The sequence below is a fragment of the Microtus pennsylvanicus genome, chromosome 13 (assembly GCF_037038515.1).
Source record: "Microtus pennsylvanicus isolate mMicPen1 chromosome 13, mMicPen1.hap1, whole genome shotgun sequence".
NCBI classification, from domain to species: Eukaryota; Metazoa; Chordata; class Mammalia; order Rodentia; family Cricetidae; genus Microtus; species Microtus pennsylvanicus.
In genome coordinates, this window is record NC_134591.1 from 6,229,615 (window position 1) to 6,243,934 (window position 14,320).

Genomic DNA, 14,320 nt, shown 5'->3' on the forward strand with positions numbered 1-14,320 from the left:
ATTAACAATAACAGAAGAAGTTTGGGAACAAACAAGGAAGGCACCCAATAATGAACTCTGGTTTTTACACACACACACACACACACACACACACACACATGCTTGCATGTGTATGCACATAGAGCACACACATGAAATATCCATTACCCCATGAATAAGCAGATACACATAACAGGACACATACACACACACATACAAGAAAAGATCAGGACACAGATACACCTGATGACATTTGATCCTGGGTTCTAGCCTTCAGCATTGTGTGAACAGAAATTCCTGTATTTTGTAATATCCAGTCTGTGGTACTGTGCCATCGGAGGCTTAGAAGCTTAGCTGGAGCTAAGTCTCCACTACTGAAATCCAAACAAGAACGTGGGCGTTGTTCCAGGCACGTACAGTGGCTGTACGAGTCTCCGGTTACTTTCCTGCATTCACCAAGCCCAGAGGTCAGATGACTTCCTGGGATGAACGCCAGCTTCCTCTTGCTGTTCCGCCGCTGGCTGGTCAGCAAACGCCTTCTTCTTTTTCTTCCTGTCCTCCTCTTAGTCTTCTGAACTGCCTCCTGCGTTAGGGCAGATAAATTTTAGAATAAAAAGAGAACGCTAAAGTTGCCACTCTCACTTCCTCTCACCCTTTGGCCCAGAACATCTTTAAATATAGTACTCGCAGAGGGGCACCCACGGAGAGAGAAGAGGCCGGTGCCCCAGGGACTCTGCCCTGCCAACCGTTGCAGTTAGCTCATCATGCTTTCTCATGGCCTCCGCTGGTTGCAGAAAATGCCAGGATGAGGCCTCGCTTCTGCCTGACTGGTACATTGATGATGGCATTGTTCCTTTCGTGCCTGAGACCTGAAAGATTGGACCCCTGCGTGGAGGTATGTGTCTTGACCATTTCCTTTCCTGCTAGCCTCCCTTGTCTCTCAAAACTGTCCCCAGCACAGAGCTTCCTGCTGTACATTCCGGCTTGTTTACTTTGCACAAAGGAATTAAACTAACCAAAACATGAGAAGTTGTGCGAAGAAAAAGACTCAGTGTTAGCAGGGCAGGAACAGGCAATCAGTGTGGTGTTTTCTTCTATTCACGACATCTGAGCCATGACTAGATACTTGACATTAGTAAAAAAAAAAATTTAAACGTATTGTTCTGTGACCTGCCTGAGTGACATCAAAGAAATTACTGAACCTTTCTGAGGCTTGTTTTCACGTTGTAAAGGAATTAGAGTGTTCACAGGGGAACTGAAGAAGTTTATTAATATCAGGGCCTTCTCTTGGTACTGTGGACACTCAGCTTTCAGTGGTCATTCCTCCCCTTTCCAACTGAGGTGAAGATGGCTGTCACTTCTGTCTCTTAAGAAACTTCTTTGATGGAGAGGCAGCTCAGCAGGTTGCACAGTTGCTGCCAAGCTTGACGATCTGAGTTTAATCCTCAAGTCCCACATAGCAGAGTAGAGAATGTACTTTTTTAAGGTATCTGCTGAGTTCCAAGTGTTTGCCTTGGCAGGTGTGTACATGCATGAATGCACACACACACACACAAATTAATAACTAGAACTGGTTTTCAAAATGAAGAAATTTTCTGAGAGTTTGGAATTATGTCATTAATACAGGAAGATAATGAATTGGGAGGGAAGGAAGGGGAGAGGAAGAGAGAGAGACACAGAGAGAGAGAGACATATGGAGAGACAGACAGATTACACAGAAAGACAGTGAGGCATACAGAGACAGAGACACTCAGAGACAAAAGACAGAGACAGAGAGCAATGTAAAACCTGGACTAAGGCAGTGACTTTTTCTTGGTGAAACACTGACTAGTGAGTAATCTAATTCATGACGAATTCTTGTTTGCTCACTGCACAGACCACACAATTATCTCAGAAGCTCACAATAGAGCTAAGCAAACAAGGAAATAATTCAGGGTGAGGCAGGCTCAGAAGCTCAAGACAGGTATAATGAGTTAGAGTCATGATGTTGACATGGGGGAAAATATTATAACTTAAATCAAAGACTAACTCCTTGCTTCCTCGGTATCTTGCCTTCTGATTCCTTGGCTATGTTGACGGAGATAGAGTTTCCAACCAGTTTCACACTGAGATAAAATCCCTCTACCCTTGTTGTATACTGTATTCTGGCAACCCTCAAAAGCTGGGTCTCGTTCCCTTGGCCTTGTCTCCAAAGGTGATTACTAGCTTCCTAATTTACACTTCTTTCTGTAACCATCCTACAATCTATATCTGTTTTCTTTGGTCCAGAGGCTTGGATCTTTCAAACTGCTCCTTTATAAACTTTTAATAACTCTTTAGGTGCCACAAAGGCTGTTTTGCCCTACAGGGTCTTTGAACTGCTTGCCCTACCCACAACATCCTTCACCTAGATAAGAGCTGTCTCATGGTAAAACTTTGGGATCCCCTTATATAGTTTAAAATTTTTCCTAGTGGTAAAATTGTAAAATGAAAATAAAGGGCAAAGCTAGTTTTAGTGATATATTTTATATAATGAAATACACTCCACCTACTAAGAGGATAGTTTATGTTTCATTTTGGAGACAGAATATTAGAAAGTCAGCAATAGTTTATGTTTATCACACATTTTGATTTATCCTACGCACATAGTTCGTGTTTAAGAGTTGTGTGTGGCATATAGCTACAATACTGGAACATAGGGCCTTTTAGGATTTATTTTTACACTTTCACTTTATGTAAATATCTGTAGAAGTGTCTCCTCAGGGAGTTTTTTCTTGTTTGCCACATTGACACCTCTGCCTTTGGCCACTGAGTATGTGTTCTCATCCATCACATCATTTTGCACTATTGTCTATTTTTTATTATTTCTCATCTTTTTCTGCTGGCCTTATCATATGCTAACAGTATCCAGACCATTATAGGTCTCCCATTTGTACATGTGAAACAAATGAAAGAATAGCTGATAAACAAAGCCTGTTGCCCTTGCACTCAGACTGTGGCTTCCCATGACTGAGGCTCTCTTCTCTTACATTTCTTCTCTTTTCATGTTCTGGATGTAGAATCAATCTCTATTTATTCTGAACCAGACCTACCTTTTGGGTCTTATTAACTTTCCTTCCCTGTTAGCTGATGCTGCGAGTTCAATGCCATCTGGAATTCTATGTCATTTATTTTTGTATTACCCATGGCCCTTAGCAGAGAAGGTCTACCATTTGACTTACATGCATCTCTGATCCATAATTACATAATGCTTATCATTCACTCGTCCAACAAAAAATCTACTGTGCACCTTTCTGAGCCTTGGAGACACCATAACAAACAAAATCATCAGAGCAGCAAAGATCATGGTCCATTTCATTGAATGAACAACATTTGGAAAATAATTACTAGGCAATGTAAGGTTGCCTAGTGATCAAAACCTGTAAAGAAATAAAAGAGGGCAAGAGAAGAATTTCTGACTGACACCTTACTCTATTAGCACTGTCTTCAAGGATACTATGATAATTATCATTTAAACAGACATATGTGAGGGGATAACCTATAAGTATAAATCTTCTAACTATATGTGCATTACCCCATCTTCTTATGTTTTCATCTTTAAAGGATTTTTTTAATATTAGCATAAAATACATAACATGAAAGTAAAATGTTGATATGCAACAAGGGGTTAATAATAGCCAATGATAATTAACATTTATATTTATCACTTTGGTTATAGCAAGCTTTGAGATAAACTCTGATCTCACTTATTTCGTTGAGAATTCTGTTGCTTTTAAATTAGAGAAAATAAAACTTACTGGGTTAAAAGAAGCATTTTCCTGGAATCATATAATTATGAAATTCGAAGGAAGGTTATGGAATAGGGTTTACACTAAATGTGAGAAAATAGATAAAATTAAGTGGGGACGAGAACAACACAAACCCTTGCCCTTGGTTACTGTTTTCCACCACTGGAATCCTTGCACTCTAAGACTGTCTCTCATTCCTGCACCAAGCTGCTAAGGTCATTAAGCCAAGAAAGAAAATACAGTTGTCAAAAATAGGTGATAGCTGAAAAAGTCTCGACATGTGACTGTATATAATTAAGATAAGTAATTAGAATGATAGGAATTTTACATAAAACTAAGCATTTACAAATATATATATATATATATATATATATATATATATATATATTCCCTAAAACTACATTTACTGGAGATATTATAAAACAAACAAACAAACAAAAACAAAACATTGTCTCACTTTCAGAATTTCTTAGTTGCCTATAGTTCTTAACTGCCTACAGAGAGTTGAGGAGCCCTGGGCTTTATACTCTATCCATGATAGCATGTCTAATTGTTGTCTTGCTCAGCTTTATACTCTATCCATGATAGCATGTCTAATTGTTGTCTTGCTCACCTCATGTTTAAGCAATCATGTTAGTGAGACTTTATGGGTGTAGCTTTTGACATTATTAGGAGACACAATATCAAAGTAAACTTTTTGTTCCCTGGGCTCTTATAAATTTTTTATTCCCCTCTTCTGCAATGATCACTGAGCTTTAGGTGCAGGGGTTCTTTTGTAAATGCATTTGTTGGGACTGGGTTTTAGAATTCTGCATTTTGATTGGTTCTGATTTTCTGTATAGGTCTCCATTTGAGTGGGAGAGAGTCTTGCTAGGGAAGAGAACATCAGATGGTTACCAAATGCCAAATGGTCATTCATGAAAACACACATATGAGTAATGTTATACAAACTGAGCAAGATGTACTTATGTATTTAAAATTATATTTATATACATATTCATGTATGTATATAAGAGAAACTAATACAAAAAAGAAGCCATTGATTTGAAAGAGAGCAAAGAAGAGGGGCGAAGTGAGAACTTGAAGGGAAAAAAGGGAAAAAGAGAAATGATATAATTATAACCTCAAGAATAAATAAATAAAATAATTAAAAGTTACTTTGTACCAAGTGTCATAGAACATCTGTTTTGGAACTAAAGATTCTGTACTTGGGAGCCTTTAACACCTGATGCTGTTGTCCTTCAATTAATCATAGTTTTCTTGTAGTTAACATGTTGAGAATGCAGGAGATACTTTTTGTTTCCGAATATAAGAAAAAGAAATTTTATATGTGTAAAGTGATAGATAAATTAATGTGTGGGAATGAATGTGATGTCATACTCATGTAGTATCAGAACTTGTGTGGTAGGGAAAGATAGTTCAGGAAGTGCAATGTCACCTTGGGCTGTATAAAAAGCTTAAGACTGGGCTAAATGTGACCCTGTTTCAAACAAAATAAAACAGAATGGCTGAATTGATAGATGGATGGACAGAAGAAGGTTGACTGTATAAGAATTTTACAACCCCATTATTTGTTTTGGGGGAGGAGTGGGAACACTGGCAGTTGGGAACAGACATTTGTCGTGTGCTTTTTACAGGTGGATCCTAACATTACCTACCAATGCATGGATCAGAATCTCAACAAAATCCCTGTCAACATTCCTTCTTCAGTCAAGAATTTAGATCTGAGCTTCAACACCCTGAAGACCTTAGGAAGTCATAGCTTCTCTAATTTTCCAGAACTTCAGTTTCTGGATTTATCCAGGTAATAAATGAGCTTTTACATGTTGCACAAGGGGAGATAGTTATTTTTCTATCATTGTATTCTTGGGCAAGAAAATCTAGCTTATTCTAACTCAACTTCTTCTGGAACTCATTCATCCAGCAAATGTATTACTTACTGTATATTCTCGGAAAAACTACTTTTCTTCACCGGTTTCAGTTTGATGTACAGATAGAAAAGAATATTTAAGAACAGTTCTAACTTTTACATTAGCTTAAACTATTCCATTAGATATTTATGGACCACATCCTACATGCTGTACCCTAAGCTACAGAACAAGAACTTATAGATACATAACACACACTCCTAGTAGGATTAATACTCTCTTGAATGAGTTAATAAGTTAAAGTGCCCTTGTTATTAGACACATAGCACAAATCCAACAAATGTTAATCAACTATAATACTGTGGTTTACAACAGTAAGTGCTAAACTATGTGCAATAACAATTTGTGTTGGTTAGGAGAGGGACTGTCTTGTTATGTTGGGTGAGGAGTGAGACATGAGGAGGTGCAGAAAATGCCTAAAATATTGAAAGTGAAATAGAGGATAAGAAAGATACTAACTTAGGAGAAAGATGCCAAGATCCAAGAAAAACATCTGCTATGAGCAAGAAGTAGTTGCTAAGATTTTCTTTTTCTGATTCAATGCATTATAGCATTTTTTCGGATACATAAACTTTTAACCAATATTTTAGATGGGAAGCTGAATTTTTCTATGTAAAATTTGTTCTTTGACAATTTCAATCATGGATGTAGTGCATTCTTTTGCTCTTACCCTCACTACACTTGATTCCACCTGATCCTTGGTAGCCCTGACTCTTTCCAACAGATCCCCTTCTTATAGTCATACCTTTTGATCCCCTTCTTATAGTCATACCTTTTATTTATTTTGTGACTCACTGATTTTAACCATAGTCTCTGAGTGATCATAGATTTGCAAATACTTATTGGAGCCTAGTGGGTGTAACCAGTTGAAAACAACTAAAATCAATGTACCCTCCTTCATCCATGACTTTTTATTGGTAGGCTTAGTCTTGTGCAGGTTCAGAGTAGTTAACCACAGTTGCTGTGACATCATGTTTAAAATGTCTGTGTCTTTTCCAAAGATAGCCCCTCTTCACCCTGTCTTCTGACTCCTAAATTTGTTCTGCTCTCTCTTCCTCAGTGTTCTCTTACTCTTAGAGTGGGTGCTATAAATACCTATTTCAGGACTGACCACAGAACTGTTTTTCACTCCTGGCATCTTGACCATCCAAGAATGTCTGTATTCTCCACTGTTTACTATAAAAAGAAGTGGCATGTGTTAATGGGTATAAATATATTTTTACAGTCATCTTGTGCCCTGCTAATTTAACTAAACCACAGTAAAAAACCACCCTCCTTCCCACCCCAAGCAATTGGGTCATAGATTAGTCTCTAATCACTGCTTTTTGACTTCTTTAACAATACCAACCATGGGTAACTTCCTGTGGAATGAGACAAAAATCTAACCCAAGAAAGATTTGTTACCTTAGAATAGATATGCTGACATTTCATCACCAGACACATCTTGCCTGAGAGTTAGTGCCTTAATTCATAGGGTTCATAGCTGGATGAGATCACTGAAGACTTCCCACCACCACCTTCCTGTGAAATCTAGCCATTGGGAGGGACGTGGCCAGCTCAGCTTCAGTGTTACATCAGTGGGGGCTGCGATGATCAGAGGCATCCATCAAGTCTGAAGTAGATAAAAAGGATTCATTTTTTCTGTAGTGTCTATAAAATTACAGAAATGTTCCATATGTTTATATTCTGAAATTCCTTGATAAAGATCAAGATTATGGCTGGTGGTGGTGGTGCACGCCTTTAATCCCAGCACTCAGGTGGCGGGGAGAGGCCAGCCTGGTCTACAGAGTGAGTTACAGGACAGACTCCAAAGCTGCACAGAGAAACCCTGTCTCAAAAAACTAAAACAAACAAACAAACAAACAAACAAACAAAAAAAGATCAAGATATAGAAAGGCTTCTGCAGAGCAGTTATTACTATCAAAAAGTCTGAAACTACCTACCCAATGTGATATATTCTTTACTTGGGTATTGATAGAATATTACAAAGTGGGAGGGCAACAACTCTGTGCACAAAGAAGAATGGAGCTCATTCTTCCTCCAATATTTATAACTCTATGATGTGATTCATGTAAATTTTACCTGAGTCTCAGATTTCACTTTTATTAAATTGTCTTATTGTTACTATTGCTGTAAAGAGACACAACATTTATAAAAGAAAAATGTAATTGTGGTGATTGACTTACATGTCAGATATTCAGTCCATTTTGTTGGGGAGCACAGCAGCATGCAGGCAGGCATGATGCTGGAGAAATAGTCAAGTGTCCTACATCTTGCGGGTAGCAGTAAGTGGGCTGTCTGTCACACTCGGGGAAGTGACACACTTCCTACAGAAGGTATGGTCCGGATTAAAGGCGTGCCTTCCAGTCTCAAGGTCTGGATTAAAGGCCTGTGTCGACTAGCCTCTTCCAACAAGACCACACTTCCTCCAACAAGGGCATACCTCCTAATAGTGCCACTCCTTGAGTTTATAGAAGCTAAATAGATTCAAACTGCCACATAAATGAAAATTATAAATCTCACTGCATGGTTAAATGTTATTAGGTACTGCATGTAGTAAAATCATTTAGTGAGTTTTATGAGTTTAAAAAAATAGTATTTTAATCATTTCATTAGATTTTACACTTTAGTTTCCCTAGGAGGTTTGCAGGGAACTGAGTTAGACAGGGAAGTAGAAGAGTAGAAAGAATAACTTCTCAATTCTTAATAAAAGAGGACATAGCTCTCATCAATGTCCTGGATAACTGAGCATTGATCTATACTACACTATAAGAACATTCCTTAAATGCTTTGAATATATGCTTGGGAAGAAGTCAGGTTTCTTTTCCCTTAGATCAAAGGATGTTTTGCATTAGTGCCGGGCAGACAAGCTGTTCCCCCAAACCTTTCCAGAGGTGTTTAACGTGTAGTAACTAGACTCCTAACAGTGTTTTGTAATAGATCAGGTAGCCCTTAGAAACATACATGCATGTTTGAATTTTTTCTTCTTGGGTCTAAGAAAACTGAGTTTTGAAGGATTTGAGTGACTTACCTACAGTAATATTGAATAATATTATTTATCTCAGCAGACTAGAGCATCCGCTAATATCTCTGGCTTCCTAGTTTAAAGTCTCTTCATGGTATCACTCCATTTCTCTAAAGTTATGAGCTGGATATTATGAGATAGAAAGAGAGAAAGAGATTTTTGTTCTTATCTGCTATATATGGTAATATATGTATATGATTATGGACTACAAAATTACATAGCTGAGAGAGGGAGCTTGAGAAAGAATCAAACTGAATTGCATAATTTAGTAGTGGGATGATTGAAACACAGACAAAATACGGTTCTAAAGACCATGTATGAAGGCAGGAGAGTAGATACATCCAATCCTGGCTACCTGGCCTCCTCTTCCAGTATTTTTTCTACAACACCTCAATCCTTTGTCAAATTACCAATAAATAACCAAAGCACAGACCAGAGTTATTTTCTTACCTATGATCATCCCAAAGAAAATAGGAAAAGTGGGGGCTGCTCTAAAAGTTTAGGAAATTATACATTTGCAGACTGTGTCTGGTAAGCATCTTCAGTGAAGTCTATCATGCATATAGGTTGACTGCATATGAGTTCTGTTGCTAGTTTGTCTCTATGGATGCTATATATAGTACAGCTTATTGATGTCGGGATAAAATTCACATTTATTGGGCTTGTGATTTTCTACTTTATTTGCAAGTCTTCTCTTCACAACCTCACATTCTCCTTCCTCATCTTTCTTGTCGCCCAGAGCCACAGAGTCTATGTATTGTGGTTCCTCCTTGTGCCATGCTTGCTGCTTAATTTGGTGTTCAGACCCACTGCTTGCTTCAACTTTATTCTTATTTATCATTAAAATTTCCACTTAAATATTTGCCGAGAAGTCTGTTTCATCCCCTAAAAAAGGTCAACTCCTTTGATGTGAACATTCCTAGCCCACTTTCTACTTCTTCTGCAAAACTTACTCACATCACCAATTATTAACATTTACCTGTGAAAATGACAGATTTAAATACCTAGCTGTCACATATGAGTAAATTTTGTAAATATTAATGCTATCCTTGACACTTAGGTATAATTATTTATGTCTTTGAATTGACTTTCACCAGGCATTTATTACGACTAACAACCATCCATATAGTCTGTACCCATCAGATGTACAATCACAGCTATGTGTGGAAAGAAATGCCTGAACTTAATCTAAGGCTATTACATATTCTGTCAGACAAACAGTCATTTATGCCCCAATTATTGATCTTGAATTGATTTCCTTCTGATGGATTTGTTGCCTTGCATAGTTTATCACAGTAGCCAGTGTGAAAATGCTGGACCTGCTCACACCATTGTCAATTGCCTTGCTTTGTGTGTTTGTCTCCTCACAATAGCGTGGTATATCACATATGTTTTATTGTGAGTTTGCAGGAATTGTTATGATGCTATAAAGTTTTATTAAGCAAAAATACATGATTGGTATCTCTTTTCCCCATAGGTGTGAAATTGAGACAATTGAAGACAAGGCATATGAGGGCTTACAACAGCTCTCAACCTTAATACTGACAGGAAACCCTATCCAGAGTTTGTCCCAGGGAAGTTTTTCTGGACTAACAAGTTTACAGAATCTTGTGGCTGTAGAGATAAATCTGGATTCTCTAGAGAGTTTACCTATTGGACACCTTAAAACCTTAAAGAAACTCAATGTGGCTCACAATTTTATACATTCCTCCAAGTTACCTGAGTATTTTTCCAATCTGACAAACCTAGAACACTTGGACCTTTCTAATAACTATATTGAAACTATCTACCACCAAGACTTTCAGGTTTTATGTGAAAATCCCCAACTCAATCTCTCTTTAGAGCTGTCCATGAACCCAATTGACTTTATTCAACCTCGAGCCTTTCAAGGAATTAGGCTCTATGAACTGACTCTAAGAAGTAATTTTAACAGCACAAATGTAATGAAAACTTGCATTCAAAACCTGGATGGTTTGCAAGTTCATCGGCTGATCTTCGGAGAATTTAGAAATGAAAGGACTTTAGAAAGTTTTGACCTTTCTGTCACGGACGGATTGTGCAATGTGATCATTGATGAGTTCCGGTTAACGTATGTAGACAACATTTCTGGTGATATTACTGATTTCAATTGCTTGGCAAATGTTTCTGTAATGTCTCTGGTAAGTGTGCATTTAAACAACCTAGAACATATTCCTAAATATTTCAAATGGCAAACCTTAGTAGTCACTAGATGTAGCCTTAAGGAATTTCCTTCTCTGGACCACCCCTTTATTAAACATTTGATTTTTACAAACAACAAAGATCCTCCCAGTTTTGCAGATGTGAATCTGCCAAACCTTACGTTTCTAGATCTCCATAGAAATGGTCTCAGTTTTATGGGTTGCTGTTCTTCCTCTCATTTTGGAACAAGCAACCTGAAACACTTAGACTTTAGCTTCAATGGTGTCATCAGTATAAGTAAAAACTTCATGGGTTTAGAACAGCTGGAATACCTGGATTTCCAACGTTCCACTTTAAAAAAGACCACGGAATACCCAGTGTTCTTATGCCTTGAAAACCTGCGTTATCTTGACATCTCTTATACTAACACCAAAATTGACTTCAATGGCATATTTTATGGCTTGACTAGTCTTAACACCTTAAAACTGGCTGGCAATTCTTTCAAAGACAACACCCTTTCAGACGTCTTTACAAATATGACAAACTTGACATTCTTGGATGTTTCTAAATGCCAATTACAGCACGTATCTTGGGGGGTATTTGACACACTCCATGGACTTCTGTTACTAAATATGAGTCACAACAACCTACTGCTTTTGGATCCATTCCATTATAAACAGCTGCACTCTCTCAAGACACTTGATTGCAGTTTTAATTTCATAAAGACTTCCAAAGGAATGCTGCAACATTTTCCAAAGAGTCTAGCCTCCATAAATCTTACTAATAATTCTTTTGCTTGTACGTGTGAACATCAGAACTTCCTGCAGTGGATCAAGGACCAGAGCCTATTCTTAGTGAATGCTGAAAAAATGACATGTGCAACACCTGAAGAGATGAATGGCTCCCTGGTGTTGGATTTCAGGAATGCCACCTGTCATATGCATAAGACTATCATAAGTGTGTCAGTAATCAGTGTGCTTGTCATATCCACCATAGCATTTCTGGTCTACAAATTCTATTTTCACCTGATGCTGCTTGCTGGTTGTAGAAAGTACAGCAGCGGAGAAAGCATCTATGATGCCTTTGTCATCTACTCCAGCCATGATGAAGACTGGGTGAGAAATGAACTGGTAAAGAACTTAGAAGAAGGGGTGCCCCCTTTTCAGCTCTGTCTCCACTACAGAGACTTTATTCCTGGTGTAGCCATTGCTGCCAACATCATCCAGGAAGGCTTCCACAAGAGCCGGAAGGTTATTGTGGTGGTGTCTAGACACTTTATCCAGAGCCGCTGGTGTGTCTTTGAATATGAGATTGCTCAGACATGGCAGTTTCTAAGCAGTCACTCTGGCATCATCTTCATTGTCCTGGAGAAAGTGGAGAAGTCTCTGCTGAAGCAGCAGGTGGAGCTGTATCGCCTTCTCAGCAGGAACACCTATCTCGAGTGGGAGGACAATGCCCTGGGGAGGCACATCTTCTGGAGAAGGCTCAAAAAAGCTCTACTTGATGGAAGAGCCTGGAATCCGGAGGGAACAGCAGAGGCAGAAGACAATCTAGAAGCAACAACTTCCACCTGAGGAGGATAAAACTCTGTGTTCAACACTATTTCTGGCTGCTAGTATTAGATGTTACAGCTTACCAAAAGTTCTGGTGTAGAGAAGGGTTCCATGGTGCACATGGTACCAAAAAGCTGGTAACCTAATGGACCTTACAGAGCAGAAAGAGGGTAATACTATGATGCCAGTCCATACCTTCCATGTGTCATCTTTAACCAACTCACGCAAAGAATCATAATCAAGAAGGTTGACTCCTACCATTTCAGACTGAGAAGAGGCTATGCTCAATGAAGCAGAAAGGAACATTTGTCTTCCAAATAAAATATATTATAAACTGTGTTTCAACTTCCTTAAACAAGTTTTGGTAGTGTTAACTGAATTGAATGTTTGCTAACTTTTCTTTTTTTTTTCTTACTGAATGCAATTTAAATTCCACTGGTTCTCTTTGAGTATCTCTGATTCAAAGTTCATCATCCATTTTATATCACTTTCCTTTGTACTTAATTCTTCAGGAAACCAGATTAATAGATGCTCACAGACATCCTAGCCATTACTGAGTATGCTGTATTTATTAAGTAAAAATTCCTAATGTACTTTTATTTTATAAATTCAGTTATCATTTGTTATGTTTTGTCTATACACTCATATCATAAATAAGGCTGTTAGAGATATGCTAGAAATGCCCATATTTAACTTCAATTTTTCAAGAAAGTGTGTAAAATATACTCTGTCACTTTGTCACTGAGTGTCATTCTTAAATTATTACCTACTAAGTTATGGATGTCATAGAGGCAGTGTTAAAAATAATTTGGTTTATAGAATATTTTTAATCAGGGGAGAATAACAGAGAATAATGCGGAAACCAAAATCAGATAACTTGATCATTTCTTCTTGAAATATCCAGAATCCTAAACGCTCACATAACTGAGTGGCAACACAAGCTATGCTACCGAACTGTTCCTTTTCATCAAGGATACTGATTGATGGCCTGGAAGATCCCGTCAGGGAGTCATGGAAATAGATCTGAGGTCCTTTCCCTTCATGTTTCCCATTGCTGGACGTGCTTTGTGAGATGAGTGAATGTTGGGAGTATACAATTCTCTTCTTGTTAGTATCACCTCCTCATGACATTTAGGGAGGGAGATTTTATCATTAAGAAAACAGGGCATTCAAAGGGCTTCTCAGAAAATTATTTTTTTTTTTACTTTCTCATAATGGCATGTGCCAAGAAAGAACAGCAAAAACATTCATAGGGAATTGCAATATTACAAGCACAATGAGATTTTACCTTATTCCCGTCAGCATGACCACTATATAAAATGACATGTACACTGTGTGTGTGCATGCACATGTGCACATAGTACTTCTATATTGTTTGCAGGGTATAAAATAGTTGAGGCATTACACTAAACTGTGCATGTTTCTTTTTTTTTTATTCTTTTTTTTCTTTTTTTTATTGATAAAAGGAGAATAAAGAAAAGAAAGAAAAAAAAACAAATTTCCACCTCCTCCCAGCCTCCCATTTCCCCCCCCTCCTCCCATTCTTCTCCCCCTCCTCCCACCCCTCTCCCTTCCCCCCCACTTTTCTCCCCCTCCCTCTCCAGTCCAAAGAGCAGTCAGGGTTCCCTGCCCTGTGGTAAGTCCTAGCTCCTCCCCCCTCCGTCCATATCTAGGAAGGTGAACATCCAAACTGGCTAGGCTCCCACAAAGCCAGCACATTGCGTTGGATCAAAACCGCGTGCCATTGTCCTTGGCGTCTCATCAGCCCTCATTGTTCGTCATGTTCAGAGAGTCCAGTTTTATCCCATGCTTTTTTTGGTAACAGTCCAGCTGGCCTTGGTGAGCTCCCAGTAGATCAGCTCCACTGTCTCAGTGGGTGGGTGCACCCCTCGTGGTCCCGACTTCTTT

At 38.4% G+C, this 14,320-nt stretch overlaps 1 protein-coding gene across 1 annotated transcript; it reads left to right on the plus strand.

Annotated features, from left to right (window-relative positions):
* The first annotated feature begins 470 nt into the window (after nt 1-470).
* Tlr4 (toll like receptor 4) lies at nt 471-13,153 on the plus strand. Its single transcript, XM_075945158.1, has 3 exons — nt 471-874; nt 5,384-5,550; nt 10,177-13,153. Exons 1-3 carry the CDS (start codon nt 785-787, stop codon nt 12,431-12,433), a joined length of 2,514 nt encoding a protein of 837 aa, XP_075801273.1. The 5' UTR covers nt 471-784; the 3' UTR covers nt 12,434-13,153.
* Nucleotides 13,154-14,320: the final 1,167 nt, after the last annotated feature.

Excerpts from the sequence above, each read along its gene's own strand:
- Tlr4 (XM_075945158.1), top strand. The coding sequence starts at position 785 with ATGAGGCCTCGCTTCTGCCTGACTGGTACATTGATGATGGCATTGTTC. Across the intron at positions 875-5,383 it reads GATTGGACCCCTGCGTGGAG|GTGGATCCTAACATTACCTA; the intron begins GTATGTGTCTTG and ends TGCTTTTTACAG. Across the intron at positions 5,551-10,176 it reads CAGTTTCTGGATTTATCCAG|GTGTGAAATTGAGACAATTG; the intron begins GTAATAAATGAG and ends TTTTCCCCATAG.